Source organism: Trypanosoma conorhini (genome assembly GCF_003719485.1).
Source record: "Trypanosoma conorhini strain 025E chromosome Unknown Tco_14.4_contig_00309, whole genome shotgun sequence".
Classification (NCBI taxonomy): Eukaryota; Euglenozoa; class Kinetoplastea; order Trypanosomatida; family Trypanosomatidae; genus Trypanosoma; species Trypanosoma conorhini.
Window position 1 is genome coordinate 1,166 of NW_021704398.1, and position 20,668 is coordinate 21,833.

Below are 20,668 nucleotides of genomic sequence, written 5' to 3' on the forward strand. Positions count from 1 at the left end.
CATCCTTCGTGCGGCTGTGGATGTACTTCTTCATGGCGTTGCTGCGGTTCTTGGTGCCGAGGTGGCAGTGCATCGCGACCAGCTTCTGCACGTCGCTCTCCTTCATGCGGAGGACCTTGGCGCCGGATTCCACAGAGGTCATTCTGAGTCGATGGGTTTACGTGAGCAGAACTACACCAAGAAGAAACAGATGCATAAAATAAACCACAAAATAAAAAAAAAGGAAAGGAAAGGAAAGGATAGGGGAGGAGCAGGAGAAGCAGGAGAAGCAGGAGAAGCAGGAGGAAGGGCAATGAAGTGAATCGGTGCGTACAAAAAAAAATGACTGCCACGCCGCATGCCCCTCCCCTCAATCGCCATGTCGCCCACACACACACACACACACTCACGCGCCGAGGGAGAGTGCGGTGTGGTCCTGTGCAGTTGCTCCGGTTGCTTGCAACATCAACAGATGCAGCAGAATCGTAGAGTAGCACCAAACGCAGTATACGTTACATGCACTGGGACATATATATGTTTTTGTACATATGTCGTGCCACCCGGGGAACTTGTGATTCGGGCACATCACGTCAAATACAAAAAAAACACACACATATATTGCGCAAACAACAACAGGATGATGATGATGAGGGTTGACCGTTTTCCGTCGATCCAGACACTCAACACGACGATGCGGGGGCGCAGCGCGACGTCCAGCAGTGCCGGAAAATCAAAATCGAGGGAAGGCCACCGATTGCTTGGCCTGGGTGAGATTATCTAAGAGTTTGTCGTTGCTCATCTGTGTTTCGTAGTACTTTCGCTTTGTTTCATGGAGTTCGCGTCGTAGACGCTCCGCCTCGTACTTTAGTTCCGAAATGTGCGTAGATGTCATGTTGAGCTCTGACGCCTTTTGCTTCATCACCGAATTCTTGTGGCCCAGCTCCTTCTGCATCAGGTTTAACTGTCGTGCCACCTCCATTCCCGGTTGACGGGCGAGAATGTTTTGCAGCTCCGTCACTAGCCGCTGCTTCTCCTGAAGTTCCATGTCCTTCTCGACGCATTCCTCCGACTTGGTGATGAGACGACGCTGCAGTCGTGTGATTTTCTCTTCCAGCTCCTCCGGTGTGGGGTCGCGTCCAGAGACGTTTTCCCAACGGAGCGCGTTCTTCGGGTTCTCCGCCTCCTCTGTGAGGGCCTGCACCTTCGCCTGCTGCGCCCGCAGATCGTAGTTTAGTTGTTTGATGTCCTCCTTCAGCTTCTCCGTGTGGAGGGCGCGGTTGTGCGCGATCAGGGACTGCCGCTTCAGGTCCTCTATTTTTAAACGCAACAGCCGCATGTCTTCTATCCGCGCCCGGTAGGCGGCCTCCCCGCGGGTCAACATCTCCTGTTGCGTGCGCACCTTCTCGTAAAGGAGGGCCAGCTCGTCGTTGCGGCGTATGAGCTGCGTGCCCAAGAGGTCGCGTTCCCCACTCACGGCCAGGAACCGCTTCTGCTGCGCGCTGAGCTCCTTGTCGCACTGGTTGATGACCTTCACGAGTTGCTTTATCTGCTGCCCCACGTGCTCGCACTGCTGGTTGGCGTCATCCAGTGCGGCGGTGCGCTCGTTGACTAGTTTGCGAACCTTGGTCAGCTTGTCCTTTGACACCTTCTGTGAGCCGGACTCCTCCTGAAACTTCTTCTCCTTCATCGCAAGCTCCTCCTTCAGCTGAAGAATCTGGTGGTCCATCATGCGAAACTTTTGCTTCAACTCCACCACCTCGTCCTGGGACTCAATGAGCTTCTTTGAGTACATATTCCGCTCCGAGCGCACCTGCTCATACCGACTCTGCTGCCTTTTAAGCTTATGCTCACTCTCGTCGATCGCCTTTTGGGTTTCCTCACAGGTGATGCTTGCAATCTTCAGTTCCTCCTGCGCCTGCGTATGGTGCAGTGAGACCTGCGAGACCTCATGCACGTACTTCTCCCTTTCACTCTCCAGTCGCGCCACCGTTTGCCGCAGACGCGCACTGATCTCACGCTCACGGGCAATGGCGTCCTCAATCTCAGCCTGGCTTTCCACCTCGTTCGCGATAAGTTTCTCAATGGCCTGCATCTTCTCCCGCTCCTTCTCGGCATACTTCTTCAACGTATCCTTTTCCCGCTGCATAATTTCAAAGGCACGGTGCATGTCCTCCTTTTCCCTCCGCACCGTCTCGATACGTTTCTGAAGGGTCGTCAGCTGCCGTTCAAGATTTCCCTGGTCCCGACGTATGTCTTCGTTCTGCTGCACAAGGCGGCAGAGCTCCTTAAAGTCGTTGTCCCGCACCCGATGGATTCGCTGCTCCTCTGCGCGTATCTCTACAGCCTTCTTTTCTGCCTCCGTGATCTCCTTGCGAACCGCCCGGTGGCGTTCATTGAGGGCCTCGGTGGTGTCCACGGCGTCATCGTACGATTGCTGCGTGTGAAACAGCTGCTTCTCCGCCGTCTCAACCTTTTGAGCGAGTGCCTGCCGCTTGTTCTGATCCTCCTGGTGCTGCACCCGCAGGAGATTGACGGCGGCGTTGAGCTTGTTGTACAGCTGTTCATGCGTCTTCAGCTCCTTTTCACGCTGTTGCACGAGGATGATCTGCTCACGCACCTGCACTTCGGCCCGTTCCCGCGCCTTCACCTCCTTTTCATACTCCTGCCGCACCGTCTTCTCCCGGTCCGAGACACGCCGCAGCTCTTCCTGGTTGTTCCGCATCTCTGCATCGGCCTCCTTCATCCTCTGGCCAATTTCAAGCGTCTCCCGCGTCAGCGTCTCCATCTGCTTGACGAGCTCGTCGTACTCCGACTGCATGCGCTTCTTCTCCAGCTTCAGCTCCTCTAGCGTGGCTGTCTGAGTGGAGGTGAGTTCGGTGCCGTTCTCCACAATCTCCTGCAGCGAGGACACCTCCTCCTTGAGTTTCTTGATTGTCTCCTTCGCGCGGGCGTCCTTCTCGTTGGCGGTGTCCACCATACGCCAGGCCTTCTCGATCTCCTTCTTGAGCGCCTCAATAGTGCTGTGGTCGCCCTGCGAGAGCTTCACGGCGGCCTGCATCTTTGCCGCGTTACTCATCAGCTCCTGCGTCAGCTGCTGGCACCGCCGCACCAGCCGCTTCTCCGACTCATGGCTGTTGATCAAAGCCCGGTGCAGCTTTTCGTACTCGTCACGAAAGCTGCTAAACTTTTCGTGGTCCTCTAACGCCTGCATCGCCTCATTGAACTCCCGCTCCAGCTTGGCCAGCACGTTGTCGGAGACGGTGACCTCCTCCGGCTTCGCCGACGCCATTGGGGAGGAGTTGCCAACACCACAAGACGATCCCCGCCTGCAACTGCTGGTGGGGAAGCGAATGGCACGGTGTTGCGCGGCGTCAGCGCCAGCAGGCGGAAAAGAAGCGGCCGCGCGCGGACACGAGAGAGAGAGAAAGAGATAGAAAAAAAAAGCTTCAAAAGTAAGGACAAAAAAAAAAAAGGAATTCGTAGCAAATACCGCAACGCAGGGAAGAGGAGAGCGGAATAAAATAATTCACAGGGGCACTCATAGCAGGGGTGGCGATGGCACCCTCCGGGAAGAGGCCCCACGGCAGGATGCTGCTTTACTCCACAGATGGCAAAGGGAACAACACTACGGCAAAGAAAGAACGGGTGGGGTGGGGAAAAGGGGGGGGAGAGAGAAAGGGAGAGTAAGGAAACGAGCCTGTATGTCTCTCTCTCTCTGTTTGTGTGTGTGCGCGCGCTTTTGCACGGTTGTGCCCTGATAAGCTACAGCTGCCCTCCTTTCCTCAATCCCCCTTGCCTCCCTGCCTCCCGTGACGCCGTTAATCAGCAGCATCACCACCTCCGCCACCAGCGGCAGTGGATAAAGAGCCATCACCCTCAACATTTATTCCATGCTCCGTGGTGCGTTCAGCCAGGCTGCGGAGGATAAACTCTTTTTTTAGTGCGGCGAGTTTGTCGTCAATCCCCGCCATCGACTCGTCAAACTCCCCACGTCCCAACGCACGCCGCTCGAGGTCCTGCAGCCAGTCCTTCACCTCGTCAAACGCACCCTGCAGCGAACCCTGCAGACACTGCTCATTCAGTGCCTCTCCGTGGCGATCGAGAGCGCCATGAATGTTGGCGACATCTTCCTGCAGCAAAAACACTTTCCGCGGTAATTCTTCAGCCAAATTAGCCATCTTCCCCAACGCGTTCATCGTGTCTTCGACAAGCCGCTGATGTTTGCCGGTCAATTCACGGTGCACCTCTTCAACCTGTTCACATGTCTTTGCCACGTGCGCCGTTAGCATCTCCCGCACCTCGCCCCTCGTCCGCTCTTCCATGTTTGAGGCCCTAACTTCTATATCTGACGCTTGCGTCTGAAGTTCGCCAGAAAAGGAATCTAGTTGGCCTTGCAGCCGCTGCATGGCCTGCTCTATGGATTGCTGCGTCTCTCGTTGAAGGCACCTATGCTCCTCACGGTAGTGAGCTTCCTGCGCGGTGAGCTGTGCATCAACGTTCCCCAGGTAACGCTGTGTGGAAGCCGCGGCATCCTCTCGCTGGGAGTGCAGCTGTTGCGACACCGTGGCGCGGAGCCGCTCAAGATCGTCCCGCGTTGAGGCAGAGGACAACCGCCGCAGCATTTCCCTCTGCTGCTCCTCGAGCCGCGTCAGGCGCTCCTCTTGACGTGCAACGCAGCGATTGTCATTTTCCGCCCTCACTTCCATCTCCTCCAGGGAGCGCTGCATGTTGTCTAGACGCTGGTTTGTCTCCGTCGTGTGCTGCTCGATGTGATCTTTGAAGTTACGCAGCAACTCACAGACTTCACCTCGCAACGACTCTTGCGGTGGCCCCCCCGCACTGCTGCCGCTCCGCTGTCTCGCCTCCCCGTCTCCGCCTGCGAGGAGCAGATCCTGCAGCTGTTGGTATATAGACGCCAGGTCGGCGCAGTGCTGTCGCTGCTCTTCGCACACAGCACGCCACTGCCCCGCCTGATGCTCCTGCCGTTGCCTCAGGATCGCAACTGTGCCCTGCAGAGTGTCAAGCCGCTCCGACACATCTTGCTGCTCGTAAAACGGGCTCTTTCGGCGGGGATCGAGTTTGCGGAATTCCATTTTTCACGGCAAACCCCGAACAGTATTTCTGCACCACGCTATTTCCACGCGCGGTGGACGTCGCCTGCACAAGCGCACGTGAGAGGAGGAGCACGGGAAGGAGAGAGGCCAAGAGAAACATACGCACACACAAACGCAGAAGTGGAAATAAAAATGGAAGAAAAAAACATTCACAAGCTCCGGTAACGGCAACAAGGCAAGACACAAAGAGAAATGCGTGATGCATGCAGGTCTTTACAGCCACGACTAATGGCCCCGCCCCACCCCAAGGCAGCTACAGCAATTGATATCCATAGACATTCGCGGCACCAAAACGCGGCTCCAAACACAAACACGTGGAACAATTGCAAATATCATTACCCAAACTCTACACTTCTCTCTTTCTCTTTCTCTTTCTCTTTCTCACTCTGTCTATCTCTTTCTTCCCCCAGACACAATGCGAACCAGAGACATGAACCCACAAACGCTCACAACTTCCTCCAGCAGGTGATTTTATGTTCCTTGGACTGAACTCTCCACTTTCCATCGCATCCTTCTATCTCGTTGCACGTTATCTCCAAAGACCCCCCAAAAAGCCCCAGATAGAATAGTAGTAATAATGCTAATAATATACTGAACTGCATGGCCGTCCCCGGCATCCCACTAATTGCTACCCTAATCCCATTATCATTACTACTACGTTTTTTTTTTTTTTGTCTCTTCTCTCCTGGGGCAGACTGACACACCCGGAAGGCGAAACCCAGCTCATTCTCGTTTTTCTCCTACCAACGGAAATCGTTAAATATGTTCGTGAGGTTCATATAGGTTCCGTGCAGCTCACTATCGGAGGAGTCGTTGTTGTGCTCCGCGAAAAGCTTCACACCCGGTAGGGGAGGGCACAGGTTGTAATTCTTATCATCCGGGCGGTTGGCAGGGGACCAGCCCTGCGTGATGCGGGTGAGCATGTGATGGAAGGGTTCACGCCCCTGCACAAACTCCTTAATTTTGGCCTTCACAGCTGGGGCAAGGTCAGACTCATATTCTAGCATCAGCGAGTTTAGCTTCCCCATTTGGTCCTGAAAATGAACTACCTGGTCTCCGTAGCGAGACATGTTGCGGTACGACTCCACCACACTCTCCTTGTGCAGCAGTGAGGCAAAGTAGGGGCGCTTCCACTCAAACTTACTGACCTTGCCAAGCTTCACAGCGGGAGCTCCACCCCAAAGCTCACCATCGCCTATCTTTGTATCGGCCGTCACCACGCTGCCTGGAAGGATGTGCACCATCGTTCCTGTTGTCACACCCTTTAAAATTTTGGTGTTGTGCCCGATGCGGTTAAAGGGACCGATGGAACAGCCATCGAGGAAGCAGTTGGGTTCAATGATTGTGTTCTGCATTATTCGGCACACCCCACTCATACCGTCCCACTGCTGATACGGATTAATAGCCTCGTGGCGTTGGTAGGCTAACAAGTCTGTCGGAGCATCACTCACAATGCATGTGTTTTCCATCACCTGCACACCCTCCGCTATGTAGACACAATTCGTGTCCCCCTTCACCGTAACCCCCTCCATTATAACAGAACCAATACCTACTATCACCTGTCCTATCAACGAGGCGGTTTGGCCTATGTACTCTGCGGAGGCCTCCACAGAGGCGTGGTAGTTGTTTGGTACCTTTTGGTAAAAGTACAGCTGCGCACACACACGATTCATGGAAAAGGGTTCCAAATAATTATCATACAAAACTTGCATGAGACGAGATCCCTTCTTGATAGCCCCGTAGTCCCCGTAGGAGAGTTGCATGAAGGCACCATCGTAGTGGTTCATCGGTCCCCATTGAATGAGTGCCATGGGATGTCGTGGGTCCTCCGGATCTAAAATAACGCCCGCGCGGTCGTTCATATTCGTCATGGAGGTGCCGCCTTGCATGGTGAGCGTCTCCACGGGCAGTTGCTTGATCCAGCTGACCCAGCCAGGCCCGGCGTAGCGTCCGTCCATGTAACCCCAAAGAATGTCGGGGTGCGCCGGCCCAATGGCGTCTGACGCCATGAAACGGGCAATCGTGCGACGGAGCATGCCGCCTTATCGTAAAGGACCTACCTCAATTCCTAACGATTAAAAAAGGGGCAGGGTAAAAAAAAAGAAAAGAAAAAAGAAAACAGCAAAAGGAGAGCAGTGGAAGCAGAACACCTCCCCGCAGGTGCCACCCCGCTGTAATACCTTAACCCCATGCTACCAGCCATCGCAAAGTAGAACTCACCATGGGCGGAGACAACATTGTGTTAGATCGAGTCATGAGGCGCATCGCATTAGGCCAAAACTGCAGGCAGACTCTCCCTCCACCTGCAGAGAGTTGCTTCCAGAAGGCCCAGCGAGGTGCCTCTAAGGTCAAGAAAAGCACGCGAAACCACACCCAATGTATGACGTCAGAGGCGCATTTCCAGAAGCCTCGTCATGCTATATTCACATCTCCTCTTTAAAGAGGAACGGCAAAGAGGTGTTCCTAGCGGGGGCAATTGTTTTTTTTTTTTCTATTTTCCCTTCTTTTCCCTCTCTTTCCATTATCCCACCGCTCTTTTCTTTTCTGCGTGTGTGTCTCCTTAACTAACTTTCACAGCTCATTATCCGAAATGTATTTTTTTATTATCATTTTTCTTTTTTGCTTCTGTACTCCTCCATTCCCTCGTCCAGTTTTAGTTTCCTAACGCCGCTGCGGCCGCCGAGTTATTTGTCTGTTTTTACGCGTCTGTGGCCTACTTCCGCCTGGAGGCACGGGCCTTCTTCTTCTCATTCACGTTGTACTTGTGGTAGGAGGAGAACATGCGCGGTTGATTCACGTCCCGCCTATGCTGCTTCGGGGCCTGACCAAATGCCGCCAAGTCGTCATCGTTGGTGCAGCCGCCGCCGCCTGCCACGTGTTTTTCCTTTTGCTTGGCGGATGTCGTGCCGCGGATGACGTGCGCCAACTGATCCTCGCGCAGCACGAGGCAGCGGTTAGTCCCACGTTTTCCCCCACGCGGCTTCGGGAGGTTGTAGACTGTGCCGCGCGTGCTGATGGTCTTGGAAAAGTTGATGAACAGCTGCTTTTTGCCGTCGCGCGTCACCACGTACTGCACGCGCCTCAGAGTGTTCCCACTGCCGCATGCGCCGCAGAACTGCCGCGTTGTGTCCGTTGTGAGGGCGAAGCAGGAGGTGCAGCGCAGCAGCCACTGACGGAGCTCGTGGATGCGCATGCCGTGCGGCCCCACAATGGGGACCCCTAGGTGCTTCAGGGTGTTTTGCATCGCGTAGTCGGAGGTGACGCACGCAACGCCGCCGTCAAAGCGCTCCCCGACCGCCCCGTCGCCGCCCTGACGGTGTTGGTGGATGTTCTCCGGGGTGATCCACCCCTCGTCGTCGACATCGTCGGCATCGTCTTCAACCTCCTCCTCCTCTGCCGCTGCATCCTCCTCCTCCTCCTCCTCCTCCTCGGCGTCGCCCGCCACGGCTTCCGTCACTATTTCAGTTCCGTGCGCGCCACCAGGGTTGATGATGGCCTGCCGCGGCTCAATAGGCGGCTGCAGAGCGTCGGCGGCTCTGCAGCAGTCCAGTGCCAACGCACAGAGGCGGAGGTCGGTCCGACTCATGGCTCCCAAATCACCCGTCTTCCCCGCAACGCCCACAACAGCCGCTAGCGCCTGCTTCGAGGGCTCCAGCACGTGTAGGGCCTGTGGAAGACGACCCAGCAGGTCACGGGCGACCCGGTCCCGCACCTCCGCGACAACCTGCGACGTCGTCACCAGTGCATCCGCCACGTCGTTGAAGTTGTCCATCCCTTTAATGAACGCATTCGCGTCAAGGACGAGAAGACCCTTTTGGTACGCAGGGATCGTCGCCCCCACAGCGTGACGAATCGTCGTGCCGGCGCCGGCACGCCCAGCTTCGTCGTCATCGCTCGCCACAGCGTCCACGGCGGGAGCGAAGACAACCCGCCTTGGTTCAGTGGATGCCGGTGTCACATCCTTGCCCTTCTGTGCAGCGGCGGCCCACGACATCGCCGCTGGCTACTCCGCTAAAACAGTGACCCTCATCGGTCGGCAGCGAGGGAAACGGAGGAGGCGAATGGCGGAGGGGGCAGGCGGAGAGGCGGAAAAGAGGGGTGGAGGAACCGACAACGGCGGCAACAAATGAAATGAGGCAACTCCTCATCTCCCTCACACGCAAGATACTCAAGCGTGACTACTTCTTCTTCGCCTCTATCCCTTCCTTTTTTTTTTGCTTTGTTTTGCTTCTCCCAGTCATTCATCAGAATATGAAATCTGTGAAATTTAGCTGAATATAGCTGGGACAAAAACCATACGGGCCGAGACGCTCACTCAAGTGAAGGGCAAAATAACCTCAGGGGCAACACCATCAAGATCATTATCCGCATCAAACTCACGAAGACTCAGCACCACGCGGTTTGTCTTGAGCCTCCGCTCGAAGGTGAACATCAGCGCCAGCTCCTGCGGCGACAAGGGCCTCTGCTTCGTCTGCGGAAGTGAGGGCGGGAGCGCAAAGGGGCCGGAGCGCACCATCGTCACAAAGCCCCCGAGACGACGCACCTTGCGTGCCACGCGATACGGCAGGAGCGGACTACGTATGATTAGCCGTTCGTCGTGAAGTGGTTTGGAGTAGAGCCCAGCCACAAAGTCACCCTTGTGAGCATGACGGTGCTTGGCTGAGGTTGGCACCGGCTCCAGCGTACACGCGCAGGGCACGTTAACATCCTTCGACAGCTGCCTCCGAATACCGTCGTTCAACACGTTGTTGACCTCGTCGGTGAGTCCCTGGAGGACGTCGGAGGGCACACCGCGAGCAAACCGGACATCGTAGACGCCAAAATTCCCGAGAAACTCATTGTTCCAATACCGCACCATAGACACATCGTTTGTTGCCAAGCCAATACCTTTCATTCCATTCATAAAACCAATCGGTCGCAGGATGTTCATGCCGATCCCGGCAACGCTGCCCACAAGCGGGGTGAGACGGTGCACAAAAGAGCGTGGGTCGGTTTGATCAGATGTGATGGATATGCCTGGGTGCAGGTAAACGAAGAAGTACTGCCGATGCAACGCCCGCTTCAATGCGGGCACCCACATGACATTCGCAGAACCACTACTGCTACCTTTGTGGGCATCCCTCGTATTCGTATTGTTGTCCACCGTGGGGCCAGACGTCCGGTCTGCCGTAGATGCCTCTACCCGAATGCGAATGTCTAATTTCTGCAACGCGTCCCACTCCAGCTGCGTTTCTAACCTCGAACGGTCGACGGCTGCGCCGTTAACGGTTAATCCGCCGGACATCGCTAACTCCTGCGCCTCCTCAAATGGTACACCGCAGCGGTGAAAGAGCCAGTGGTAGATGGAGGGGGCGTGGGCAACAGTGTTCACCTGGCTGTTCACAAATCCACGTCGGTTCCGCAGCAGCATCGCCTCCGTCATCTCTTTGCTGTGAAGCACCCCCAGACGAAAGACGCGCCCTTTCGTCGTCCGCGGCAACTGCTGCGGCCGGGTGACGGGGTAATTTTTGACGCTCGCCACACGCGTGAGGCCGGTGTTCAGTCTCTCCAGGTTGATCATTGATGACATGACGGCCACTCAGCTACAAATATAATATTTCCCGTCGAGGCTTACCCCACAAGCAAGAGCCACGCACACACAGAGAGAGAACAACAACAACAACAATCACCACAAGAGGTGGCGAGGGTGGAGGAGGAAGCAACGAAATAAACGCACATCTAACTGCAAAAAAAAATGCAAAAAAAAACACGGTGTTGCGCCACACTTTTCATTTCTGGTAGGCACGAAGGGAAGAAACCGAACAGGAACGCCTGTGGACGCCATAATCCTGCTTCCCGTACGCCGTTTCATTGTCTCTGTTGTTGTTTTTTTTTAAGTTTCCCGCTTCATTACAAAAGCCTTTTAACCGCGTCTCCCTTGCTGAATAACCAATCATCGTCGCCACTCCTTCCCCAACACGCGCACAACAGAAATTTCATGATTCCTGTGTTTTCTTGCTCTTCTCCTGCTCGGCGGCAAGCATGCGCTTGATTGACTCCTGCTTTTCTCTCGAGTATTCGTCATTCACAAACTTGAGAGCACGTCGTGGAAGTTGCAGGCCGCACCCATGGAGCTGTCGTTGCTGCGTCTTCACAAGTCTCGCAGCGACGAGCGCTCGAAACGCGGCTGAGATGCCGTTGGCAGCCGCCACAACCGCAATGGAGGAGAGCACGTCTGCGCTGTAGGGCTTAAAGTGTCCCTCCTGTTCATTCCATATGCCGTCAAGGGCCGCGCGCGCCGCCGCCTCATCCCCGGCGGGAAGCGCCTTAAGCATCATCACCGTCTCTAGCTGGGTTGCCTGTGCTCCCAGGTCGCGCGTCGCTTGCGCCTCAAGTGCCGCAACCGCCTCAGCGTGGCTCTTTTCAAGGAGACCGTGGCCCGCGCACCACTTGGCGAGGTGGCTCAGCTTTGAGATGGGCTGCTGCGAGGAGGAAGGAGGCCGTGCAGCCAAGGCACGCCTCGTGACGGAAAGCAGGGAGCCGACCACGTCGCTCAGTGTCGCTGCGTCCTCTTTAGAGAGATGTGGCGTCTCGGCAAGCAACGCCGCCCCACAAATCCGGCGGGTCTTTGAGGCTGTTTTGCTGATCAGTTGACACGTTGTCGCATACTCCCATCGCCCCTCATTCCCTGTCGCCTTGCACAGTTTACGCGCACAGGTGTGGAGGTCGCCCAGAGTGGAGCACATTTCGATCATACGCTCCAGCCTTCCGCGCGGATCAATACCCGCAAGTTTCTTGAGAAGCTCTCGGGGAGACAACAGCAGCATAGGCAGCTGATGTTGTCGCTGTTCTGGCTGTGTTGCGCTCTCCGTGACAGTGCCCGTGATTGTGTCGGCAGCAGTAGTAGTGTTAGTAGCGGTGGTTGGTGCCTCAGACTCGAGTTCGGTGGCCCACTCCACCGTCTTTACACCATGCTGTTCACAGCGAATGAGAAACTCGTGCACCGCGGGAGACATTGCGACCTTCCCCGTTGCATACAACTCAAACATTCTCTCCAGTGCGAGGTGCACCTGACGCCGGTGCTCTTGGCAGAGTGAGGCGAAGAGGTCCTCCGTGCAGTTGCTAATGGCTTGGTAGAAGCTGTTGGCCTGTTTCACCTCCCGCAGTCTCGTCTCGTGGTGCTGCGTAATGAAGTTGGCCACCGCTGCCGCGTCCACCAGAGTGCGGCGAAGCTCCACAAAGGTCGAATGCGTCTTGGCCTCTGCCCGCGGCCGCTTGGCCGCTGGCAGCTCTGTCGGATCGTCCGCCCGCAGTTCCCGCCCCGACTCCTCCTTGGGCACACCGGCCCCGTGCGTGCGAGGGGCCTCCTCACGCCTCACGGGGCTGCTGCGCCGCCGCCGCCTTCCTGTGGGAGGTTCCTTCGCCGCGGGCACACCGTCGCCGGTCCTCGCCAAAGAAGACTCCATCATGCGGAACTCCCCATGGCGAGCAAAAGAAGCCCCAGCACAGAGAAGGTAAAAAAAACAACAACAACAACAAGAAGCAAATAAACAAAAAAGGAAAATAAGAGAAGGGACGAGGGGTTAGACGCAGCAAGAAAGAGGCAACAGCAGCAACCACAAACTACAGGGGTCGTTGCAGTGATCGGCGCACATAAAGAGAGGCGATGAAGGGTGTATGTGCCGAATGTGGAGTTGGGCCAGAGTTCCAACGGCGGGAGTGAAAATCCGTCCTTCTTTGTGTTCATTACAAAAAAGTCGTTCTTCGTTCAGAAAGCAGAGATCGCGGCATCAAAAATGTTCAAGGCAACGCAGCTGTGCACACGCATACACAAAGATACAACATACGACAATATATATATGTGCGTGTATGTGTAGTGATGATGGTAGATGGCGGAGAAGGCGAAGGAATGAAGACGACGGAGACGCCATTCATCCACCTACCCACACCCACTCGCCCACGCGCGCAGACGGAGAGAGAACGAGAAAGAGAGAGAGAGAGAGGGCGTGCCACACCACAATGCACAGCGCAAAGACAAAAGAAAAGCAAAAGATAGATAAGATGGAATCAACTTCCTTTGGAGAACAGAGAAGTACACCTTATCACCGTTCAGCGCTGGTCAACGTCGGAGAAAGAAAGAAAAAAACACACCCAACAGGAAAGAAACATCGACGCAAAGTTCTCCACCACCGTTCCTCACCAAAGTAATAAAGTTAAACGGGTACTCTGTCCTCTTCCAGAATTTTACTTCCCCTTCTAAATCCTCCTCCTCCTCGTCCCGCAAGTTTCCTTTTTTTTTTCTTTTAAGCCTTCTCATTCCAATTGAATACGTTCATAATCATACGTATACATCTTCATGCTTCTATTTTTTGTCTCCTTTTCTCCTCCGCTTCGGCACACCCCTCCCCTCGTTCCTCCAAAGGCAAAGTTTATTCCCCCACGACGCGTGCCAAACGTTCATGACGGGCGTGGAGAGATTTAATAGACGCCGACGCCGGGACGTGGTTGGGGCGAAACACGCCAGGTTCGACTCAGATCCATTTATTCAGCTCTTCCACTTCCTCTTCTGCATCCTTCCCCCACTGCCTCTTTTGGCTCCTCCTCGTTCCTTCTTGTTGCTCTTGCGGAGGGCGGGAGCTGCTGGTGAGGTCGCGACACCCCGCGTCACTGCCGCGGTGCCTCGGCATGCTCGCCGTTGGGGTCCCTATAGCGGTTTTGCGCTGCTCGCAAGGCATCGGGCGTGTTCCGCGGGGTGTTGCTTTCACCAACAGACGCATCAACGGCCCTATCCCCCGCTCCCACTTCCTCCTCCGCCATTGCCGGCGCCTGCTCGTCCCCACACACCTCATTGGCGTCCCTCTTCTCATGCAGGCGAAAGCCGTAGATACGGGGGACGTAGTGCTGCTTTGGCTTTGTGATCACTTTGCCACTGTCGCGCAGATGCATGAGGAAGAGGTGCGGGAACGTCGTCCCCCAGAAGGCACCGTCGAGTGTGCGGTGACGCGAGGAGCGCGGGTAGTAAATGTCTTGGCACTTCGGGCAGTACAACTTCACGGAACTCTCACGCACGACGTCACTTTGTCCTACCGGTAGCACCGCCTGCCCGCCGCAGAAAACGCGTGGGCAGCGACCGAATTCTCCCTCCGCAAATTTTTCCTCCATGAGTTTAAGTCCGCGCTGCGTCGTGATGAAGCGGGCGTGGATAAGGCCATAGAGGGTTTCCGCTGACGACTCCACCAGACGCTGCTGCTCCGCCGTCAGGCGGGCACTGTTCTGCGTCTCCAGGTCTAGAATGAGGTCTAGCGCGTAGTGGTAGAAGGAGACCATCGTGGAGAGACCCGTGAGGTTGAATTCATCGTCAATAAAGTCGCGGTCCACCACGCAGAAGAACTCATGGCTTTTCAGCTCACAGAACCACATAATCCACGGCAGCCCTTCCTCGTCCGCCTCATCCCCGTACGTCGCCAGGTCATCCGAAAAAACGCCAGTGTATGGAGGGTAGTTCATTTCACCGCACGGCGCAAATTCCCTCAGCCCCCCACGGCTTTTTGTCCTTCTTTATTTCTTCTTCTTTCGTCCCCCCCTCCCTCTTTGCCCCTTTTTCTTCACCTCCTCTCCCGCCAAACGCCGCTACCACTTTGTAGTTACGTCCTTTTATTTCCCCTTCTTGGGCTCCTTTTTTCCTTATTCCTGCCACTAAACACACACACACACACACACACACGAAAACTCTCTTTCTTTCTTTCTATCTCGTTGAGACACACACTTGCTGTCCCAGTGGTCCCACCCTCGAACTGAGAGCAACTAAGCGACGCAGTACAACAACAACAACAAGAAGGGCAAAAAAGAAAGAGAGTCAGGAGCTCAAATGGGGAAGATGCAGAGAGCAAGCAAGCACAGCAGAGGAGAGAAAGGAAAAGGAGATGCAGCCGCCCCGCGCAGTCGCACAGTCACGAGTTCCGAGCATCTCTGACAATCATTTGTCAGCGGAGCCAAAGATTGACGCAATGCGTGTGAGAATAAAGGATGAAAGGAGGGAAGGGAAAGGGATAAAACTAAGCAAACTAAAAAAGACAAAGAGCATGATGTTGATGACCATGGTGCCAGGATGTACTTTTGTATAGAGATGTATACGAGAAGCAGGGGGTGTACGTATATAATTTAATAACAAGGTTGGGAACCTGCGAGGTCAACAGCCCTCCCCATCTCGCTGTTCCTTGCTACAGACAAATCTACGCAGATATGTATTGTATATGCACATGTCGACTTTCTGTAATATCCGCGGTTACGTGCAATACCCCTTTTCATTCTTGATATTCACCCATCCTCCTCACTTGTCCACACCACGATGCACATATTTTTTTTCTTTATTTGCTTCCACCACAGAGTAACTAGAAACGACGCACTTCCATTTTACCCCTTCTCTACCAGGTTTTCCCGTAGCATCGCACTGCTCTATCTGGCCACCAACGCCTTTCTTTTTTTAGTTTATTCCCACAACGAAATGGGACCCCCCACCCCTCGTTTTGCCCATCACCTCCCCTATTTCCAGGCTTCCGCGTGCGCTGTACATGCAAGCTAAGTGTGCATGTGCGCGTGTGTGCTGATTATTGAGCCAAGCGTTGCCACACAGCCCCCTTCAAAAAAAAAAAAGACCTCTACAGGAAAAATGACAACAGCAACAAAATAGAAGCAAGCTGCCAACGGGACCCTTCAATTCCCCTGCGGCTCTTTTAATCTGTAACGTTTTTTTTTTTTGTTTGTTGGCTTGTTTACTCCTTACATTTTTTTCTTTCTTTTCCCGTTTCTTAAAGTCCTTTCTGGAAGACTCCGTCGCTGTTACATGTTTGCGTCGCGGGGGTTTTATGCGTGTTCTCCCTGCTCCCCTCTCCGCCACGTTCTCCCGCTGTTTCACTTTTTGTGTGTGTTCCGGATTCTCCCCCACCCCCGACGTTCCCTTCTCATTCCTCCGCCCCCCACACACTCACACACACACTTTCGCTTCTTTTTTTTTGTCCCCCCACCCCTTTTTTTAGCTTTCAATTTCACCGTTTTGTTTTTTGTGAGTTCTCTTTTCCTTCTCTTGTCTTCATACCGCTTTTCCCCGAAGCCAGCCGTGTGTAAGTGGCGGAGGTGCGGCGACGGGCCCGCGGAGGTTCTCTGCCGCGTCTTTCGCCGTTGCCCTTTCGCCCCCTTGTCCTCCTCACGCGTGGTGTGCGGCGCCGTGTCACTCAGCCGCCTGCACGTTGACTCCTGCTCTTGCCGCCGCCATGCCCTGCATCCTCTCGCGCTGATTCTCCACCCACGCCTGCAGCCCAGACCCGTACGACGTCTGACGGAGACGATGGGACTGGGCACTGAGTTTGTTGAAGTACTGCCGCTCCACCTCACACGCCTCCCGCACTTCCGCCGGGGTGGCGGTAGGGGAAGCCCCGGTGGCGATGGCGGTGAGGGAGTCTAGTATGCGGCGCACAACGTAGTTGCCGTACTGGTGCATCGCTACCTGTTCCATGCGGTTTGGGCCTCCCGAGAGCAAAGCAGTGGCAAAACGCAGAATGAGGGCGCTGCGGTCCGGGAGCTTGTGACACGCCGCGATTGCCGTCTCAACGCAGTTAGAGGCAAACTTCTGCATACTGACCTCGAATATGCTACTAATTAACACATCAAAAACATTGTGTAGCATCGACTGGATCGGGGACCCGGCAACAGTGCGTTGCGCCAGCTCCGACACAACGGTCTGTAACACATAATTACCGTAGCTATGGTTTGCCAAGAGTCCACTTTGACTTGCGATCTCCGAGAGAATCTTCGCGCAGTCATCGTAGAACTGTGCTGCCTCGGGCACCGTGTCAGGGGCACCTTCCTGCGGCTCTTGGCGGACAAGTTCTCCCTGAAGAACGGCATCCGCAAAGAAAGGAATAAGACTCTGTATAGCTCGACACGCAACGACGTGCTGCGTAAGCAGCTTGACACGACGGTTCAACGTTGCCTCAGTTTCCTTTGCGTCACCCGGGATTGGGCCTGAGACAAAGGCCCGAGCTACCGCGCAGAACAGCCGCCACTCAGAGGACATCTCCGAAACATTAAAGCCGGTGGCCACCACCTGCATGGGTGGCGCTTGCCCGTCCATTCCATACGGCTTGCCCTCCTTCCCGCCGCCGCCGTTTTCAGCGCCATCCTCCTCATAGTGGCCGTCATTGGCGTCGCGTTGTTGCTTTGGTTGGGCCTCGTTTTCGCGTCCGCGTTTTCCACCCGTCTTGTGTCCACCACTGAAGCGACTTGGGCAGAGTGCCTTCACCAACGCCGTCATGAGGAAACTACCGCCGTTGCTGCACACCACCTTGAGTGCGAGTCGCTCTAGGGCGGCGCACAAGACACTTACCTCCGCCTCGCAGCGAGTTACCCCCTCCACGAGGCCAAAACACTCAAACACAAAACGCGACGCCAAGGGGCACGAGAAGAGCGCCAAAAAGAGATTCTCCGGCATAAGTGACGACGGCGACGCCTCGGACTCCTCCTGAGGCGGGGGCACTGCCGCTTCCTGCAACACGCAGAACAAAGTCTCTCGTCGTTTGGGGTGCAGCACTGCCTTTCTAAACAGCCAGGTCCCTTGCGCGGTGGCAAGAATTCCTACCCCACACGAGGGGAGTAGCGGGGGGGTGTTCGTCTTCCCAGTGGGTGACTGTTTCTGCAGGGCGCCATCCGCGCCATCGTTAGTCGCGGAAAAGGAGGGCGCCAAAAGAAGACGCAACCACAGGTTATCCGCAGCCTCGTCGTCTCCTTCCAAGACCTCCGAAAGCAGCGTGGATGCGCCACGATGAAGGAGGAGGTCCTTCAGCAAAAGTGATCCGCTAGACGATGTAAAATCCACAGCAACGTCCACATCAGGGTCTGTCTTGTCGTAGGCGGCCAGTTGTTGCAGGGCAATTCGAAGAGTCGAGTACACGTGCTTGGCAACATGTGTGCCATCCTCCATGTCCACTAATCGAACTCCATCGTCGCAATACACGTGCTGTACGTCTAGAAACTGAGTCGAGACTTCCTTCGAGAGAATAACGTCGTCGTCAGATGGCGGCACCGACATGCACGCCGCAAGATACTGATGGTCCACAATCACAAGAATCTTTAGTACTCCGGGCGAGGCTCGACGCCTCATTCTTCCAATCACCATCGGTTGCAGGGATTCACGCAGGCTTCCCTTGCGGCGTGCCTCTTCCAGTTCGTCAAAGCTCTTTAAATGGACCTCAAAGTAGGACTCGCGGGTGTCGCCCTCGGCGTTATATCCCCCCCTCATTCCCGTGCGGCCACGGCCTCCACGATGGTTCTCTCGGTAGTACTTTGGCTGAGGCACAGAATAACCTACCTCAAAGACGTTAGGGGCGTACAGAGAAAATCCTGAATGCGCGGCGTTACCGTACCCCACACCTGGGGCCTGCGGTGGATACTGCTGATGCTTGCTGTGATGTTGTTGCTGATGCTGGTGTAAATGATGCTGGGGCTGATTGTAGTACGGGGACGCGGGCAAAACCCCGGGAATGGGGTAAAAAGGGGCTTGCGTGAGCGGAGGGACGGCGGCAGCATTGGGAGGCAACATACCCTGGTACTGTGCATGATAGTTGTAAAAATGGTGAGGGTGATGCTGCGGCTGCGGCTGTGACTGCGGCTGTAGCTGCGGCTGTAGCTGCGGCTGTAGCTGCGGCTGTTGAAGATGATGCTGGAGCGGTTGGCCCTGCTGCTGGTGTTGCGGCTGCTGGCCCTGGTACGTCATGAGAACCCCGCGCTCCCCTAGTGGCATCGGGCCACAATTGTATGACCTCATTTATGTCTTTTTTTTGTTTTTTCCCCCGTCTTTTTCTTTTTTTTTGCTTTGCGTGGAGGGGGCTTTGTTGTTCTGCTCGTACGAGTTTAAACTTCTCTTAAAAGGAGTAGGCGAAAAAAAAAGGCGAACAAAACGCAAAACAAAACTAAAAAAAAACTTTCACGGGGACCAGCAGCAGGAGCGACACAACAGCCGCAAGGCGCTGCCGCACGTGACGCTTCCCACTTGGGGCTGATAAAACCGAAGAGCTGCGTGCCCCCTCAAACCGAAAGAGCTTTTCCCAGCGGGGGCGGCGCACATACATACACACAGACAGCTGCATACACACACATACATACATAACTAGATATAGATATAGATATGTTTATGCCCGTGTTGATGTATCCATTCAAAGACTCCCTGTTTCTCATTCGTTATTGGTACTTGTTCGTTTTACAATATATCTGCATTTACATTCAACGCAAAAGCTCCCCTCCCACGGGACGCTTGTTCAATCTAGTCTCCCCCGCGCCACATTCCGTGGAGAGGCACAGAGGCGTCCTTCTTTTTCGTCGTTGCAGAGTGCATGTCACCAGAAGGACTTTCGAAAGCCCGACCCTCCCTTCGAGTCATTCATCTCCACCACCGCCAGGCGCTTCTCCCGCTCCACGGTCTCCAGCAGCGACGTCTGAAGGGTGTCCTTCGACAAGCAGTCCGTCCGGAAGCGGCACTGCGTCGCCGCGGGCAGCATCGGCGGGGGATCGTACGGCGACACATAAGACCGTGGCCCCACGGCCTCCGTGAAACGCTGCAAAAACTCCTTCGTCCACTTAATGCGATACTCGCGACCGCGAAACTCCAAAAAGGCGATGCCAATGTCGATACGGAGGACTGTACGCGGGTTGCGGACGAGGTACTTCCCGATTTCACGCGTGGAGTCTTGAATGGCCGCCTCCACCACAAATCGATCGGTGCCAGCCACATCCGCAATGGCCGAATAGCTGATGAATTGAGGTACAGTGGCGTGATAGTGGGCATCCGCAGTTGTGAGCACATTTTGCAGGTGAAACTTCGAGGTAAAGTCAGGCAAAAGCACAAACTGTGGTTTATAAAAACTACACATGCCATCATAGTACTCAACTTTCTGCAGCTTGACGCTAGCATGGAAGAAGTCCGTCACGATGCAGGACCTTTTCGATATCAGCTGCTCCTCCAACAGCTCTCCCATCGCACGCCATATGCGGTGCAGCAAATCTGTCCCTCCTTTGCCCTTTGTCTGATGGTAGTAGAGGCTTTTGAGGTTGGCCACAACATTCGCGACCTCCGCATAGCACGCGTAACAGCTATTGCTATCCATGATGGCCCCACTATGCACCCTCGGAACTTGGCAACTCCCTCCCCTCTCCACTTCACTCAGCCGCAGGCAGCGACACACGCTTCGGCGAAGAAGCACCTTGCCCAGTTGTGACGACTGACAGAGCCTGAAAGCAGCAAGAGGACAGTAGCAGTACTTCTAGCCGCTGCCCCGTGCTGAAATGTCCTTTGAGGTAAGCACGATAGTGCGCAGTGCCTCCCACTTTGACACGTACCACAAACTCCCTTTTTCTCCTTAACCTCTGAAACAGCGTATCGCATGCACGCGGACAAACAGCACCCACCAAAAATTAAAAAAAAAAGAAGCGAAGAGAGCAGCAAGGCGTATGAGACGCGGCAGCGGAAATTCTTCCGTCCAGCGCACGGCATCCACACACACATACACACACAGTCACACGGAGGAGGACAGTCCCTCTCTCACTGT

The 20,668-nt window shown here is 55.0% G+C and overlaps 10 protein-coding genes across 10 annotated transcripts in view, besides 18 other annotated features; all 10 read right to left on the reverse strand.

Moving 5' to 3' along the window:
- Tco025E_05356 (40S ribosomal protein SA) overlaps positions 1-142 on the reverse strand; it is a gene marked incomplete at both ends in the record, with an annotated part of 315 nt that extends 173 nt beyond the window's left edge. Inside the window, one exon of the mRNA XM_029372255.1 lies at positions 1-142. This exon is cut by the window's left edge and continues 173 nt beyond it. Within this exon, the coding sequence (XP_029227620.1) occupies positions 1-142 (142 nt within the window).
- Positions 143-244: 102 nt separating this feature from the next.
- Positions 245-284: a microsatellite.
- Positions 285-366: 82 nt separating this feature from the next.
- Positions 367-389: a microsatellite.
- Positions 390-709: 320 nt separating this feature from the next.
- Tco025E_05357 (flagellar associated protein) lies at positions 710-3,268 on the reverse strand (the record flags this gene model as incomplete). The annotated part of the gene is made up of 1 exon (XM_029372256.1): positions 710-3,268. One exon carries the CDS (start codon positions 3,266-3,268, stop codon positions 710-712), a length of 2,559 nt encoding a protein of 852 aa, XP_029227621.1.
- Positions 3,269-3,392: 124 nt separating this feature from the next.
- Positions 3,393-3,414: a microsatellite.
- Positions 3,415-3,797: 383 nt separating this feature from the next.
- Positions 3,798-5,072, reverse strand: Tco025E_05358 (uncharacterized protein; the record flags this gene model as incomplete). The annotated part of the gene is made up of 1 exon (XM_029372257.1): positions 3,798-5,072. One exon carries the CDS (start codon positions 5,070-5,072, stop codon positions 3,798-3,800), a length of 1,275 nt encoding a protein of 424 aa, XP_029227622.1.
- A 376-nt stretch (positions 5,073-5,448) lies between these two features.
- Positions 5,449-5,476: a microsatellite.
- Positions 5,477-5,833: 357 nt separating this feature from the next.
- Positions 5,834-7,129, reverse strand: Tco025E_05359 (gamma carbonic dehydratase; the record flags this gene model as incomplete). Its single annotated transcript, XM_029372258.1, has 1 exon — positions 5,834-7,129. The coding sequence occupies one exon, from the start codon at positions 7,127-7,129 to the stop codon at positions 5,834-5,836; it is 1,296 nt and encodes a 431-aa protein (XP_029227623.1).
- Positions 7,130-7,186: 57 nt separating this feature from the next.
- Positions 7,187-7,223: a sequence feature (A-rich).
- Positions 7,224-7,569: 346 nt separating this feature from the next.
- Positions 7,570-7,639: a microsatellite.
- A 167-nt stretch (positions 7,640-7,806) lies between these two features.
- On the reverse strand, positions 7,807-9,087 carry Tco025E_05360 (RNA-binding protein NOB1; the record flags this gene model as incomplete). The annotated part of the gene is made up of 1 exon (XM_029372259.1): positions 7,807-9,087. One exon carries the CDS (start codon positions 9,085-9,087, stop codon positions 7,807-7,809), a length of 1,281 nt encoding a protein of 426 aa, XP_029227624.1.
- Positions 9,088-9,408: 321 nt separating this feature from the next.
- Positions 9,409-10,662, reverse strand: Tco025E_05361 (uncharacterized protein; the record flags this gene model as incomplete). Its single annotated transcript, XM_029372260.1, has 1 exon — positions 9,409-10,662. The coding sequence occupies one exon, from the start codon at positions 10,660-10,662 to the stop codon at positions 9,409-9,411; it is 1,254 nt and encodes a 417-aa protein (XP_029227625.1).
- Positions 10,663-10,741: 79 nt separating this feature from the next.
- Positions 10,742-10,767: a microsatellite.
- A 301-nt stretch (positions 10,768-11,068) lies between these two features.
- Positions 11,069-12,541, reverse strand: Tco025E_05362 (uncharacterized protein; the record flags this gene model as incomplete). The annotated part of the gene is made up of 1 exon (XM_029372261.1): positions 11,069-12,541. The coding sequence occupies one exon, from the start codon at positions 12,539-12,541 to the stop codon at positions 11,069-11,071; it is 1,473 nt and encodes a 490-aa protein (XP_029227626.1).
- A 47-nt stretch (positions 12,542-12,588) lies between these two features.
- Positions 12,589-12,629: a microsatellite.
- A 415-nt stretch (positions 12,630-13,044) lies between these two features.
- Positions 13,045-13,075: a microsatellite.
- Positions 13,076-13,621: 546 nt separating this feature from the next.
- Positions 13,622-13,695: a microsatellite.
- Positions 13,696-13,736: 41 nt separating this feature from the next.
- On the reverse strand, positions 13,737-14,579 carry Tco025E_05363 (putative dynein heavy chain; the record flags this gene model as incomplete). Its single annotated transcript, XM_029372262.1, has 1 exon — positions 13,737-14,579. The coding sequence occupies one exon, from the start codon at positions 14,577-14,579 to the stop codon at positions 13,737-13,739; it is 843 nt and encodes a 280-aa protein (XP_029227627.1).
- A 193-nt stretch (positions 14,580-14,772) lies between these two features.
- Positions 14,773-14,796: a microsatellite.
- Positions 14,797-14,801: 5 nt separating this feature from the next.
- Positions 14,802-14,823: a microsatellite.
- A 67-nt stretch (positions 14,824-14,890) lies between these two features.
- Positions 14,891-14,909: a microsatellite.
- Positions 14,910-15,818: 909 nt separating this feature from the next.
- Positions 15,819-15,872: a microsatellite.
- Positions 15,873-16,049: 177 nt separating this feature from the next.
- Positions 16,050-16,068: a microsatellite.
- Positions 16,069-16,299: 231 nt separating this feature from the next.
- Positions 16,300-18,867, reverse strand: Tco025E_05364 (uncharacterized protein; the record flags this gene model as incomplete). The annotated part of the gene is made up of 1 exon (XM_029372263.1): positions 16,300-18,867. The coding sequence occupies one exon, from the start codon at positions 18,865-18,867 to the stop codon at positions 16,300-16,302; it is 2,568 nt and encodes an 855-aa protein (XP_029227628.1).
- A 150-nt stretch (positions 18,868-19,017) lies between these two features.
- Positions 19,018-19,048: a microsatellite.
- A 138-nt stretch (positions 19,049-19,186) lies between these two features.
- Positions 19,187-19,252: a microsatellite.
- A 207-nt stretch (positions 19,253-19,459) lies between these two features.
- Positions 19,460-20,227, reverse strand: Tco025E_05365 (uncharacterized protein; the record flags this gene model as incomplete). The annotated part of the gene is made up of 1 exon (XM_029372264.1): positions 19,460-20,227. One exon carries the CDS (start codon positions 20,225-20,227, stop codon positions 19,460-19,462), a length of 768 nt encoding a protein of 255 aa, XP_029227629.1.
- A 387-nt stretch (positions 20,228-20,614) lies between these two features.
- Positions 20,615-20,641: a microsatellite.
- The last annotated feature ends 27 nt before the right edge of the window (positions 20,642-20,668 follow it).